This window comes from Lepus europaeus, chromosome 3 (genome assembly GCF_033115175.1).
Source record: "Lepus europaeus isolate LE1 chromosome 3, mLepTim1.pri, whole genome shotgun sequence".
NCBI classification, from domain to species: Eukaryota; Metazoa; Chordata; class Mammalia; order Lagomorpha; family Leporidae; genus Lepus; species Lepus europaeus.
This window is the reverse complement of record NC_084829.1, coordinates 42,666,952-42,682,430: the sequence shown is the minus strand read 5'-3', so window position 1 is coordinate 42,682,430 and position 15,479 is coordinate 42,666,952. Positions and strand designations below refer to the sequence as shown.

Below are 15,479 nucleotides of genomic sequence, written 5' to 3'. Positions count from 1 at the left end.
TGAACCAGCAGATGGAAGATCTCTCTTTCTGTGTCTGCCTGTGCCGCTCTGTAACTTTGCCTTTCAAATAAACAAACAAATCTTTTTTAAAAAAAAGAAGTTTATTAGTCATATGATTCAAGACTTAGATAGTTCTGCTATTTATCTTAACCTATCATTTTAAGTGAGGCAGATGTTAAAGCCTCTAATTATAATTGCTGACTTTTCTATTTCTCTGCGAAATTCTATTAGTTATCACTTGATATGTGTTGAGACTATACTGTTAGGTGCATACATGTTCAAGACAGACATTTCTTCTTTGCCTATTACTCCTTTCAACAATGCAAAATTTCTTTTTGTAACAGCATATAAGGTCTATTTGCATCCTTTGTTTTCTATCTAAATTCTATCTTGTCTGATATGAAAGCTGCTACTTTAGCTTTCTTCTATATCATATTTATTTGCCTACATTTTCCCCCTACTGCTTCTCCTCCTACTTTAACTGCCTTGTTTATCTCATCAATAACATTTGTGGATTTGATATCTAAGCCACTGTCTTTATTTTTATATAATTTTAAAGGAAAGTAAAGCTAAAATCTGTTCTACAGGAGCCTATTTAAGAGGAAAGACAAATATACACAGTTAAAGCACCAGTTCTAACTGCAATATTAAAGACATGTAGGCCAAAGCCAGTGTATGTACAGCATCCAAGAATCCCTGAGATGTCAGGCCTTTGCTTAAAACACTTATCTCCAAATTTTCTTGATTATGTACACCTTTTTTTTTTAATTTATTTTATTAAATGTGTTGAGCATGCACTTTTTATAAAGAAATATATTCATTACACATTTAATTACATTCTTTTTACATGTAAGCTTTATACATATACTATCATACTAATCAAAGTACCTCAATTACACTACTGTGTAATTAGAGTCATAGGAATAGAAAACATGCAGTAGAAGAAGGATTACAGGATTAGTAAGCTTCCCAAATTTGGTGAAAGATATCAACTTATAGATCCAAGAAGTTCAACTAACCAGAAGAAAATAAAGAATACATATTTGGACACACAATAATTCAACTGCTAATATCCAGAGATAAAGAGGAAAATCTTCAAGGCAACTAGAGGAAATCGACACATTTCATCCAAGAGAACACAGGTTTGCTAACGAAAGCTAATGTCAACAGAAACAACAGAGATCAGAACACACTGGAATGAGATTTTTTAATTGTCAAAAAGAAAAAAAAAAATACCCAATAGTATCTGCTAATCCAGAGTTAACAATAAGGAAAAATATCCTTTAAAAATAAGTGCAAATGGTCAATCTGAACAAGCTTACATTTTTTAAAAGAAATAGAGTCAACAATCAATAACCTTCCAAAACATGAAGTACCAGACTCAGATGGGTTCACTGGTGAATTCTATGAAATGTCTAGGGAAGACATTATACCAAGTCTCTACAATCTTTTCCAGAAGACAGAAGCAGAGGGAATAAGTCCTAGCTCATTCTATTGGGCGGGCATCACCCTGATGCCAACAGCAGACAGTCATTATATGAAAACTATACACCAATATCTCTGTATTACAAAATATTAGCAAACTGAACCCAACAATGTATAAAAAGAATTAGACACTATGATCAAGTGAGATTTATCCCAGCCTAGTAAAATGTGAAAATATGTAATTTATCACAGCAATAAGCTAAGGAAAAGTCACATGATCACATCAACAGACACAGAAAAAGCACCTGGCAAAATGCAATCAATGCTCATTTATGATAAAAACTTCCAGCAAACAAAGAATATAGGGGGACTTCTTCAACTTGATATAGAATACCCATAAGAAATCCAGAGCTAACATCATAACTAACAGTGAGACACCGGAGTTTATGCCACTGGGACCAGTTACTAGAAAGACCACGTGATTATAGGGCTGGAACTTCCAGTTCCACATGCTGAAATCTGTGGTGGGAATAAGATTAAGCTCCATTAAAAACTCTTGAATGATGAGATTTGATGAACACACTGAGGTAGTAAGAAGCAGCAGGCCCATTGAGGACACAGAAGCTCCATACCCCTACCCTGACACCTTGTCCTATATAACGCTTCCATATGGCTATTAATCTGTATTCTTTATATTTTAATAATCTCCTTTATAATCAGCCTGTAACTGTAAGAAAGTGGTTCCAGGGCTGGCGCTGTGGCATAGCAGGAAACCTGCAGTGCCGGCATCCCATATGGGTGTTGGTTTGAGACCCGGCTGCTCAGCTTCCAGTCCAGCTCTCTGCTATGGCCTGAGAAAGCAGTAGAAGATGGCCCAAGTCCTTGGGCCACTGCATTCTTGTGGGAGACCTGGAAGAAGCTCCTGGGTTCAGATCAGTACAGCTCTGGCCGTTGCGGCCAACTGGGGAATAAACCAGTGGATGGAAGACCTTTCTCTCTCTCTCTCTCTCTGCCTCTGCTTCTCACTCTGTGTAACTTTGACTTTCAAATAAATAAATAAATCTTTAAAAAAAAAAAAAAGTGCTTCCTTGAGTTCTGTAAGCTGCCCTAGCAAATTCATCAAGCCCAAGGTAGGGCTAGTGGGAACCCCATTTATGGTCAGTCAGAAGCACTGGTGGGGGCCAGAGCTGTGGCATAGCCGGTAAAGCTGCCGCCTGCAGTGCCAGCATCTCATATGGGTGCCAGTTTGAGCCCCGGCTGCTCCACTTCCAATCCAGCTCTCTGCAATGGCCTGGGAAAGCACTAGAGGATGGCCCAAGTTCTTGGGCCCCTGACCAGTGTGGAAGAACCAGAAGAAGCTCCTGGCTTCAGATTAGCTCAGCTCCAGTCATTGCAGCTACTTGGGGAGTGAACCAGTGGATGGAAGCCCTCTCTTTCTCTGCTCTGTTTCTCTATAACTCTGCCTTTCAAATAAATAAGTATGTCTTTCAAAATAAATAAATAGTAAACAATTTCATGATCATAAATTCTTAAAAAAAGTAGGAGCACAGGTGACACCTTATTACTTTAGCTTAGTGCAGGAGGGGGAACCTTTTTTCTTCAAGGGTTACTTGAATATTTATAAACATCATTTGCAGGCCAAACAAAATCATCAGCTTAAAAAATTAGCCTGATGCAGACGTACTGAATTTCGAGTCTCACCTGCAGTTGCCTTGGCAGGGTCAGACCAAGGCCTCATATAGCCCCAGGCTGGATGTCCCCCACCCTGGGTTACTATGCAGTGGGGGTAGTCCTGTGAGACTGAGCCCTTAGCCTATGGGGTCTGACACTAACTCCAGGAAGACAGACTGAATTACATTGTAGAATATGTACTAGGTATCTGAGAAGTTGGAGAACTGCTTGGTATGAAAAAATTCATACATCTGTTGTCAACACTATTACACACAAGTGTAGGGAAAAATTATGTTTTCTCCACAATAAAAAAAAAAAAAAAAACCAAAGTGAATGCAAAATAAAAGTATGTTCAGATAAACACAAACTGAGAGAATTAAAAAATAGGTTCGAGGCTGGCGCCGTGGCTCACTTGGCTAATCCTCCACTTGTGGCGCTGGCAACCCGGGTTCTAGTCCCGGTTGGGGCGCCGGGTACTAGTCCCGGTTGCTCCTCTTCCAGTCCCGCTCTCTGCTGTGGCCCGGGAGGGCAGCGGAGGATGGCCCAAGTGCTTGGGTCCCTGCACACTCATGGGAGACCAGGAGGAAGCACCTGGCTCCTGGCTTCAGGTCGGGGCAGCGCCAGCTGTAGCAGCCATTAGGGGAGTGAACCAATGGAAAGAAGACCTTTCTCTCTGTCTCTCTTTCACTGTCTATAACTCTACCTGTCTAATAATTAAAAAAAAAAAAAAAAAAAAAGGCTTGAAGGAACCAGCACCACATTGTAATTAGTATTCACATGAAGACTGGGCAAAACTATAGCCCACAGCCTCTTTTGGTACAATCTGCAAGCTAAGAATGGATTTTATATTTTAAAACAATTATTGAAAAGAAGACAATATGCAACAAAGGTTACATTTGGCCTACAAAGTCTAATATATTTTATTTGGACATTCACAGAAAAAGTTTAATAATCATAGGTCTACAATCAAAAATTTTTACACTGTAAGATTTACAGTTAATATATAGGACAAGAAACAGGATGAGAGGAATGAACCCAACTAAAAATGCAATATTCAAGTATTTTATGGCTTCCTCTTCCTGTAAGGTGCCTTAGGTGACCTGTGAAAATGGTTCACTACTCACTTGACCCAGAAAACCCCACAAAATCATGCAAATCAAGAGGCTCAAATCTTTGTGTTCACTTTAAAAACAACCGAGAAACTGCCCAGGCCATCAGGGTATAAACATATAAGAAAAGCCACCAAATACCCGAAAGACGTCACATTAAAGAAGCAGTGTGTGCCATTCCGTCGGTACGACGGTGGAGTTGGTAGATGTGCCCAGGCCAAGCAGTGGGGTTGGACCCAGGGTCGTTGGCCCAAAAAAAGTGCGGAGTTTCTGCTGCACATGCTCAAAAATGCAGAGAGTACTGCTGAGCTGAAGGGTTTGGATGTGGATTCTCTGGTCACTGAGCACAGCCAGGTGAACAAGGCCCCCAAGATGCGCCGCTGGACCTACAGAGCCCACGACTGGATCAACACGTACATGAGCTCCTTGTGCCACGTTGAGATGATCCTCACTGAGAAGGAACAGATTGTTCCTAAGCCAGAAGAGGAGGTGGCACAGAAGAAAAAGATATCCCAGAAGAAACTAAAGAAGCAAAAACTTACGGCTCGGGAATAAACTCAGTATAAAATAACTACAAATTAAAACAAAAAAAAGTATTTTACGTTACTCTGACAAGTTGAAGAATGTTATAATTTCTAGAGTAATCACTAAAAAATGCCAAGAGAGGAATCAAAATGAAATGCTAAAATCCTGATTAACCCAAAAGGCATAAAATTAAATAGAGAAGAAAAAAAAAACCCACCAAATAAACAGAAAATGAACAGCAAATGGTAAATCTAAATCAATAAATATATCAATAATTATAGCCATATCAAAAATTATATCCAAGAACTAGAAAAATATGATCTTTTCAAAAGCACATAATCAAGATATACTATGTTGTTAAAGCCAAAACAAGTTGCAGTAAATTTCAAGTCTGAAACTAAACAGAATACATAACTGCATTAAAAATCAGCTTTTATCTAAGAAAGCCCCAAATATTTAAACAATGAACTTGTAAATAACTCTTGGGAGAAGAAAACATAAGCACATTAAATCCACAGTAAATAGAAGAATGAATAATAAGAAGGGCAGAAATCAATAAAATAAAATAGATAAAAGACAAAATTAACTAAGCCCAAAACTGGTTATTTGAAAGGAAAATTAATATCAGGGATGAAGCCCACATGGCAGCTGGGGAATCCACCATCAGCTCTGGCCCTGGCTGCATTGTCACCTCCCCCTCCTGCAGAATTCCAGGGGGCGGTGTCAACCTTTTCTGTCCTATCTCAAGCCCCTTGCTCATCTATTCCTCAAAGCCATTCTCTGCCCACTTGTACTTCCTCCCTAGCTCCTACCCCCACTTTCACTGTATCTTCCCCTCCCACCTAGGAATTCTTTATCTCAGAACCAGTCAGGGCCCAAAGTCTACTATCTCTGTCTTATCGGTTTGGAAATGGCGGTCTCCATGGTCTCCAACTGGTCTTTTGTATTCATTAATAACTCAGTGTCTTAAGTCATCTAGGCATCAGTGCTAAGTAAAACTTGGGAAAATGTATTATGTGTACTTTTCACATCTTAAATTAGATAAGAGAGACTGTTTGAGTTTGTTAGCATGTATTTTCATAGGTTGTCCATACACGGCAATTCAAGACTATGATTTTGTGTGCTAACCCTTATGTTCAAGGTTTTTTATTTCTGGTTTATTCGACAAGAGACATAGAATTCATGTTCTGCCAAAGTAATCTATTGTGTACTCTACTGTCTCTGTTAAGTTCAGATTGATGAAAAGCATCGTTAAATATCATTATGATTAGGTCTGGTCTAAAAGTGTTAAAATCACCCTGACTAAATGAATGGCTATCAAAAAAAAAAAAAAAAAAATCAGGGATGAAGCATCACTATAGATAACCCAGACATCAAAAGTACAAGGAAATACTATGCACAATTTGATGTCAATAAATTTGGTATTATATGACATATATTCTTTGAAAAATACAGTGCCAAAACTGACAAGATGAAATACAGCTCTAAAGAACCCTAATAAGCATCACATTTTATCAAAAATTTCCTTAAAAGAAAACCATAGACCCTGATAGTTTACTTTACTAGCAAATTTTCTCAAATATTCAAGGGGGAAATATACCAGTTTATCACAATTTTTTCAGAAAATGTAAGATTAGGGAATATTTCTCAGTCTAATTTCTGAGGCTAATATAATTCTGTTATAATATTCAATGACTCTCCCTCTTCCTCCCTTCTCCTCCCCCTCTCCTTCCTCCTTTCCTTCCCTCAGCCAAAACCAGTTAACAAAGTTGTTACAAGATAGTGACAAACTGGCATATTTTATGGAAGATAAAGTTTGAAATCCTTAACAAAATATTAACAAATTGAACTGAGTATTATATAAAAGTTGTAATATGACATTCAAATAGGGTTTTTTCCAAAGGAAATATATCAATCAGTGCAGTCAACCATACTAATGAAATTAAAATTACAATTACCTCAATAGACAGAGTAAAAACACTTGATAATATTCAATGAGTATTTATGATAAACATCCAAAAAACAAAAAACAAAACAAAACAAAAACTACACAATCTAGGAAAAGACGGGAACATTCTCAGGGCTGGCACTGTGGTACAGTGGTTAAGCTGCTGCCTGTGATGCTGGCATTCTATATGGGCTTTGGTTCATGTCCTGACTGCTCTACTTCTGATCCAGCTCTCTGCTAATGTGCCAGGAAACAGAAGATGGCCCAAGTGGTTAGGCCCCTGCACCCATGTGAGAGACCCAGATGGAATTCCTAGCTCCTGGCTTTGGCCTGGCCCAGCCCTGGTCTCCGTGGCTGTTTGGGGAGTGAACCAGCAGATGGAAGATCTCTATCTCCCTCTCTGTAACTCTGTTTTTCGAATAAACAAAAACAATTTTTTTAAAGAAGGGATAAAGCATATATATGAGAAAACTATACCACACATTACATTTAAAAGAGAAAGTCTGAGGCTTTCCCCCTAAAATTGAGTATAATGCACTTTTACCACAGTAATAAAGTACAAAACAGAAGTAAATGGCCAAAAGACCATAAAGGAAGGAAAACTGTCTCCATTCACAGAGGAATTAATTATATTAAAATCTAAGGAACAAAAATCTACTAGAACCAATAAATAAATATGGTAAGGTCAGAGAACAAATTCAATATCAGAAACCAGCTATATTTACACACACACACACACACAGAGAGAGAAGAAAATAAATGTAAAAGGAAGTAAAAAGAAGAAAAAATTCGATTTGCAATACCACAATAAAACATTTGAGAATAAACATGACAAAATGGGCATATAACTTCTACACAAAAAAGCAGTAAAACATAGTTAAAACAGATTAAAGAAAACCTTCATAGAGAGATTTAAGATACAATGGATTTGAAAACTCAATGTTGTAAAATATCACTTCTCTCCAAACTGATAGACTGGATGTAATCCTAACTGTAATCTTTACTTTTCTTAAAAATAAAAATTTGAAAGCTAATTCTAAAATTTATAAAATACACAGATCATGAAATAAACAAAACAAACCTCAAAAAAATAAAAATGAGGTAGATGTTTGGCCTAGTGGTTAAGGTGTCTGTGCCCTATAGTGGAGTCCCTGGGTTCAATTCCTGGCTCACTCTGGCTTGCAATTTACAGCTTTCAGCCAATAGGAACCCAGGGTGGCAGCAGGTGATGGTTCAAGTAATTGGATCCCCGCTACCTATGTGGGACATTTGGATCAAGTTCTCTGGCTTCTGGCTCCAGCCTTGGCCATTGTGGGCACTTGGGAAGTGAACCAGTGGGTACAATCTCTCTTATCTGTTTCTTTCTCACCCTGCCTCTCAAAAACAAACAAACAAAAAGAACATATGCAAAACACTGCATATACAAAATATCTGGAAGGCTACACACAAAAAAATTAATACTGGTCCTTATTTGAACAGGGAACTTAAGGGATGAGAGAGGAAAGGATATTTTAAGACACAAACTTTTGTACCTTTTGAATGTCATAACCAATGCATGTTTTATTAATTTTTTTCAAGCCAATTTAAAAAAAGCAGTGGCTAAGGTTGTTCTTTATATTCTCTGTCCTTAGTGAATATGCCCTGTCATCTCTCTCTGGCTGATGTCATGAAAGTAAAAATTCTTTCCTTATACCATAAGGCATGTCCACTACTGTAAGTGCCTTTCTTTTCTTTTTCTATTTTTTTTTAAAGATTTATTTATTTTATTTGAAAGGCAGAATTACACACAGAGAGAGATATCTTCCATTTACTGGTTCATTCCCCAAGTGGTTGCAATGGCTGGAACTGGGCCAGACCAAAGCCAGGAACCACGAGCTTCTTCCAGGTCTCCCATGTGCGTGCAGGGCACTAAGCACTTGGACCATCTTCTGCTGCTTTCTCAGGCCATTGCAGAGAGCTGGATTGGAAGTGGAGCAGCTGGGAATCAAACTGTCGCCCATATGGGATGCTGGCATTGCAGGCAGTGGCTTAACCTGCTAAGCCACAGCACTAGCCCCAGTGCCTTTCTTTTTATTGATTATATACATCTCCTAAATAAAAAGAATATTGAGAACAGATCAACCTATATTCTCCAGGTTTTAGTGAAACTAATCTGTATCTCAGAGGAATCCCAGACTGGCATAAGAAAGCTGGACCCCGCCCTGCACCCTTCCTGGGGCCCCACACGTAATATAGGAAAAAATCTACTGAGATCTCTGACTCAGTCTCATGCACAAATCCTTCAGAAGCAGTTAAGCTTCAAATACAGACCAATAGCTCACCATGATATACGCTTTTCATCGATGTAATAAATAAATTACTCTTTCTGCCATTCTACCCCACTCCTCCCAACTCCAAAAGCCATTTCCATGTACCTGCTGAAAACAAATTTCTCCTTACTTCCTCTTCTTCTGGTACTAGAATATCTCAGAATTATCAGTTTAATCAAGGGCCCCCTATAAAATACTCAGTTAAGTTCTCCCTGCATCCAATCTCTTCTCCTGTAGGATGGACCCACAGACACACAAGAGATTCCTGGGACTAACAAAATTCCAGAATTTTATACACCTTTGATTAAAAGGGTGCCAAACAAGGTCGGTACTGTGGCACAGTGGGTAAAGCTGCTGCCTGTGATGCTGTCATCCCATATGGGCACCAACTCGGGTCCTGGCTGCCCCACTTCTGACCCAGCTCCCCACTAATACACCTGGGAATCAGCGGGGGATCGCCCAAGTGCTTGGGCTCCTGCACCCGTGTGGGAGACCTGGAAGAAGCTCCTGGTTCCTTGCTCTGGATCAGACCAGCTCTGGCTGTTGTGGCCATTTGGGGAGTGAACCAGTTTATGTAAGATCTCTCTCCCTCTGTCTCTCTCTAACTCTGCCTTTCAAATAAATAAATAAATCTTTAAAAAATATAAGTAAAAGGGTACCAAAGAAAAAATGAAAAGGCCATAAATTTATAACAGATTAACATCCTGAGTACCCACAGCATTATCCGCCCTATTAATGAACTGGCTGGATACAAGAGTGAATATCTGAAGTTGTAAAATCTAGAATGGAAAGGGTTTCCTGTACATAGCAAACATAATAAACAAACAACATAACTGAAAGTAACTGGCTTATAACTGTAAATATGGAGCTGTCACCGGGCCAGTATGGCAATGTGCAACTAATAAGAATACTCAAGCAAGTCAGCTAAAGTGGAATGACAAAAACATATTCAAGTTGCCTGGGGGTGAGTGTTTGTTGCAACAGTTAAGATGCCACTTGGGACACCCGCTTGCCATATCAGGGTGCTGGGGTTCAAGTCCTGCCTCTGCTTCTGATCTAATTTCCTGCTAATGTGTCCCTTGGGAGGCAGCAACTGATGGCTCAAGGTCTTGGGTCCATTTCATCCACATTGGAGCCCCAGATTGAGTTCCAGGCTCCCAGTTTCAGCTTGGCCAAATCCTGGCTATTGTGGACATTTGGAGAGCAAACCAGCAGATGATGGTCTCTGTCTGTCTCTTTCTCTCTGACTTTCAAATAAAACAAATTCACAAATAATATATAGATATATAAGCTGAAGAATAATTTAAAAAAGAAAATCCCCTGTTCTTTGAATAACGTAACAGACATTTGCTTAACAAATATTTGCAGAGCATCTAATACAAGGGGACTTCAAGAAGTTAATGGAAAATGGAATTAAAACATAAGTTTGATTTGGTGCAAAAAATCTTTTGAAATTTGACGGCCGGTGCCGCGGCTCAATAGGCTAATCCTCCGCCTAGCGGTGCCGGCACACCGGGTCCTAGTCCCAGTCAGGGCGCCAGATTCTGTCCCGGTTGCCCCTCTTCCAGGCCAGCTCTCTGCTATGGCCCAGGAGTGCAGTGCTTGGGCCCTGCTCCCCATGGGAGACCAGGATAAGTACCTGGCTCCTGCCATCGGATCAGCGCGGTGCGCTGGCCGCGGCGGCCATTGGAGGGTGAACCAATGGCAAAGGAAGACCTTTCTCTCTGTCTCTCTGTCTCTCACTATCCACTCTGCCTGTCAAAAATAAAAAATAAAAAAAAAAAAAATCTTTTGAAATTTGTGCAATTTCTGCATAACGTGAATTTTCCATGAACTTTTGATTCCTTGTATATATGACTTCAGAATTTTGCACCAAAATAAACTTATCTTTTAAATCTATTTTTCCTCACTGTATGTAACCAAACACTTGTGATTGGGAAACAGTAGTCCACAGCCCAGTCTAACAAAAGGATTCAAAGTCTGATCTGTGATTTATGAGTCACCAACAGCTCTTTCCTTTTTTTGTCCTTTGTAGCTTCCAGGACTCTTGAATTCTTTTTTTTTTTTTTTTCCCCTAGAAACCTTTTATTTAAGGTATAACAAACTTCATGCATTTCATAAATACAAATTTAGGAACACAGTGATTCTTCCCATCCTATCCTCCCTTCTACACATACTCTCACCCTCTCCTATTCCCATTCTTATTTTTTACTAAGATCTATTTTCAATTAACTTTATACACATAATATTAACCCTACGCTAAGTACAGAGTTCAACAAATAGTGTGTGTATATATGTATATATAAAAGCCCTGTTCCTCAACAGTTGAGTAAAGGGCTATTCAAAGTCATCGCACCTCTAAGTGTCAATTTCACTTCTATAGATTATCTTTTAGGTATTGTGTTAGTTACAGTCCTGATATGAATTGTATTTAATACTCTCTGCATATACTTTGTGGTACAAAAGATAGTATTATAACTTTACTTGGTTTTCTGCTTAGGAATGACGGTGGTAGTAGGTAGCAGAATTCTGAGCTGCAGTGACTAGCAGAAAAACCACAGAAAAAGCTGCTAATTTACTTTGCCAAGAATGCTACAAATTGGAACAATATTACCTAGTTCACTGTCATCATTGCTTACAATAATAATTTAACAACAAAGGACATTTCAGAATTTAAATGTGTATAGTTGCAAGAAACACTGTATTTTCCTTCATTTTACTAAGAGTGAAAAACTCTTATAAGCCAATATTTGAGAATAAAAGAAAGGAAAAGGTAAAGAACATGGACTTCAGAGTCACAGGCCTGGTTTCAGATTTTACGACTGCAGGTAAGTCACATAACCTCAGTTTCCTCAAAGATACTGTCTCCGAGGTTACAGAGGATTAAATATGATTACATACAAAATGATTAGCATTAAGTCTGGGGGCTGGGGTGGTGGCACAGCAGGTTAAGCTGCCACCTGCAATGCTGGCATATAATGCACAAAGGAAAAGCAGCAGAGGACAGCCCAAGAGCTTGAACCTCTGCACCCATTTGGGAGACCCAGATGACGCTCCTGGCTCCTGGCTTAGGCGTGGTCCAGACCTAGCCGTTGCAGCCATTTGGGGAGTGAACCAACAGATGGAAGATCTCTCTCTCTGACCCTAACTCTACCTTTCAAATAAATAAAATAAATCTTAAAAAAAAAAAAGTTAAATCTGGTGCTCAACAAACATAAGCAACTTTCACTGGTTAAAATGAATTTTGAACTTGCACTTTTGGCTATGATGGGGTAACTGGTTCTGAATTAGCCTCTCCATTGTAAATAAACCTAAAAGCAGAAGAAATACACAAGGGCACTGGGCAACAGGTAGTACAAGAGGGCAGTAACTAGAGATGGGAAATTTACAAGGTGAGCCCTAGGAGGGCTCTGACTCTCAGTGAGGGGGTAACTTTCTACCTGGATCTCCAGCAAAGCAAGCTAGTCTGAGTACACAGGAAGGTCCCACTGAGCTGAGAGTGAATCAATATTTAGGGCAGATAAAACAGCGACAATCTGTGAGTCAGGACACCAGAGAAGTGGAACAAGTGCACAACAGAAGCAGGACCTCAATCCAGGTCTCCAGTGTGTGCATGTGTGTTTGTTTAAGATAGTCTTACAGAATGGGGGCACAGTCATACTTGGACAGGCACCCAAGTACTTGAGCCATCACCTGCTGCTCCCAAGGGTGCACATTAGCAGGAAACTGGAGTTGGAAGGGAAGCCAGGATTTGAACTCGGTATCCTGATATGGGATATGGGTATTTCAAGCGGTATCTTAACCACTACACCAAATGCATACTCCAGACCTTGATCTCTAACCACCATCCCAATGAAAGGAAAATTTTTGGAGAAATGGATGATTCTACATATGGGTCAGAGTTAGTACAAAGTAAGCTGTGAACTTCTTGTCTCAGAAAGGAAAAAAGCACACAGAACTAACAAAGGCGTGTTGGGAAGGACAGCCAAGCTTGTGTGACGGGGCTCCAATTGCCCAAACTTGGGGCAATACCAAGTAAAGCAAGGAAGAGATTTTTGTTAAGTGTTAAGATCACAGTCGATAGGAGAGGAAGCATTAACACAGTGCACACAGTGAACTTCTGGAATGCTGACGACAGTCTATTTCTTGACCTGGAAAATAATTATGTTCTTTTCATAACGATTTATTAAACAGTATATATCTGAGATGTGAACTTTTAAATATACACTGTATTTTATAATGTTAAAATAAAATGTTAAGGTTTCAGAATAAAGAAGTCATGCAAAAACAAAAATCCATTTAGAAAGAAAATTGAAATATCTTACCTGCAAGAGTACGTAGGCTCTCCTACTTTAAAAACACGACCACAAAGATGAGAAGGTTTATTTGCTTGTTCTAGTTTTGGAAATCCAAATGTAGGATCTTCACCACAAAGATACCATTCCATCGGTCCCAACAAGACATGCTGTGCCAGCATGTCTTCTTTCTGTGGAAAAGGGTTGGGACCTCTGCAGTAGATTTGGGGTACATAGTGGGCTAAATGCTGGTACACTTCTCTAGTGAGGTCGGTGGCTTGCAGCCATTTCTTTAAAAAAAGAAAACAGAAAAGATAACTTTAAACAATGTTAATGAACTGCTAATTTGAACAAATCTACCCTATTTGATTTTACATATAAAATAATGACAAAAGAATACCTACTTATTATACTTACCCTATGTCTCAGAAATTCAATCCATTAAAATGCCAAGTATATTAAACTTGTATTATAAAGTTACCAGCAAAGTTAAAAATGAAACAAGGCCCCTTCTCCAAATGACCTTTGAAGCCGGCTTCTATAGGTAATACAGGAGTGACCACAGAGCTCATCTGAAATCCCCGCAGAGATCATCACAGAAGATGGATGACTTCCTGTCTAACATTTTGCTCAAATGTAACTCCGACTGTGATACAGATCCTCATGCCAGTTTGTCCATGCAGTGAATGTAAATAGCCAATACACTAGTTTTATTTCTCTCTAGGTTTACATGTCTCTTATGATTGTGAACCCATAAAAAACTTTGTTTATCAATTATGCCCTCTTTATGACCGACCTCTCTCCATAAGCCCTTTCCCCTTTGCTCTTCCCACTAATAACAATGAAAAACTACTCTTTGTCTCCCAAACCTCTCCGTTACAATTATGCTTAAGAGACCTCATGGGCATCAATTCAATGAGGGCATTCCAAAAAATTCAGAGGGCCGGTGCTATGGTTAAACTTTCATATTGGAATGTCAGTTTCAGTCCTGGCTACCCCACTTCCAATTCAGCTCCCTGCTAACGTGCCTGAGAAGGCACCGGGAGATGACCCAAATATTTACGCCCCTCCACTTGTGTGGGAGACCCGTCTTGACATCTTGAGTTTCTGGCTCCTGCCTTCAGCATGGTCCAGCCTTGGTGGATGGACGATAGATCTCTCCCCCCTCCATTTCTGTCATTCTGCCTTTTAAATACATAAAATAAAGAAATAAAAATAAATAAATTAAAAAATTAGGGGTCGGTGTTGTGGCGTAGTGGGTAAAGCTATTGTCTACAGTGCTGGCAATCCATATAGGTGCTGGTTCAAGAGCCAGCTGCTCCACTTCCGATCCAGCTCTCTGCTATGGCCTGAGAAAGCAGTAGAAGATGGTCCAGATGCTTGGGCCCCTGCACCTGTGTGGGAGTCCCAGAAGAAGCTCCTGACTCCTGGCTTTGGATTGGTGCAGCTCCAGCCATTGTGGCCATCTGGGGAGTGAACCAGCAGATGGAAGACCTCTTTTTCTACCTCTGCCTCTTTGTAACTCTGCCTTTCAAATAAATAAATAAATCTTTAAATAAATAAATAATCTTTAAAAGAAAAAAACAATTCGGGGAGGGAACCGGAGCTTAGCCTAGCGATGCCCCATGTTGGACTGCTTCCTGGATTTGCAGCTTCCTTCTAATGTAGACCCTGAGAGGCACAGTGATGGCTTAAGGAAATGGAGAGCTGGATTGTGTTCCAGGCTTCTGGCTTCAACCCTGGCCTGCCTCTGGCACTACAGACATTTGGGGAGTAAACCAATAAATGACTGCTCTGTCTCTCAAAAAAAAAAAAGAAAAAGAAAAAGAAAAAAGAAAAAGAAAATCATGGAAGAACAGAATCAGAAGAAAAATTTTTTGGTGCAAAACAATTTTGAAATCCATGCATAGTTTTTTTTGTTTTGTTTTGTTTTTTTTTTAATTTATTCATTTGAAAGTCAGAGTTAAGAGAGAGGAGAAGCAGAGAGCGAGCGAGAAGTCTTCCATCCTCTGGTTCACTCCCCAGTTGGTCACAACGGCCAGAATTACACCTATCCGAAGCCAGGAGCCAGGAGCTTCTTCCAGGTCTCCCACATGGGTGGAGGGGCCCAAGGGCTTGGGCCATCTTCTACTGCTTTCCCAGGCCACAGCAGAGAGCTAGATTGGAGTGGAACAGCTGGACTCGAACCGGCACCCAT

The 15,479-nt window shown here is 39.7% G+C and overlaps 1 protein-coding gene and 1 pseudogene across 4 annotated transcripts in view; one reads left to right on the top strand and one right to left on the bottom strand.

Annotated features, from left to right (window-relative positions):
* UBR2 (ubiquitin protein ligase E3 component n-recognin 2) overlaps nt 1–15,479 on the bottom strand; it is a 122,799-nt gene that overhangs the window by 98,213 nt on the left and 9,107 nt on the right. For all 4 annotated transcript variants that reach the window (XM_062186131.1, XM_062186129.1, XM_062186130.1 and 1 more), the window contains exon 2: nt 13,313–13,572. In XM_062186131.1, coding sequence (XP_062042115.1) covers nt 13,313–13,572 — 260 coding nt within the window. The remainder of the gene's footprint in view (nt 1–13,312; nt 13,573–15,479) is intronic.
* LOC133756879 (large ribosomal subunit protein uL22-like) lies at nt 4,205–4,770 on the top strand (annotated as a pseudogene).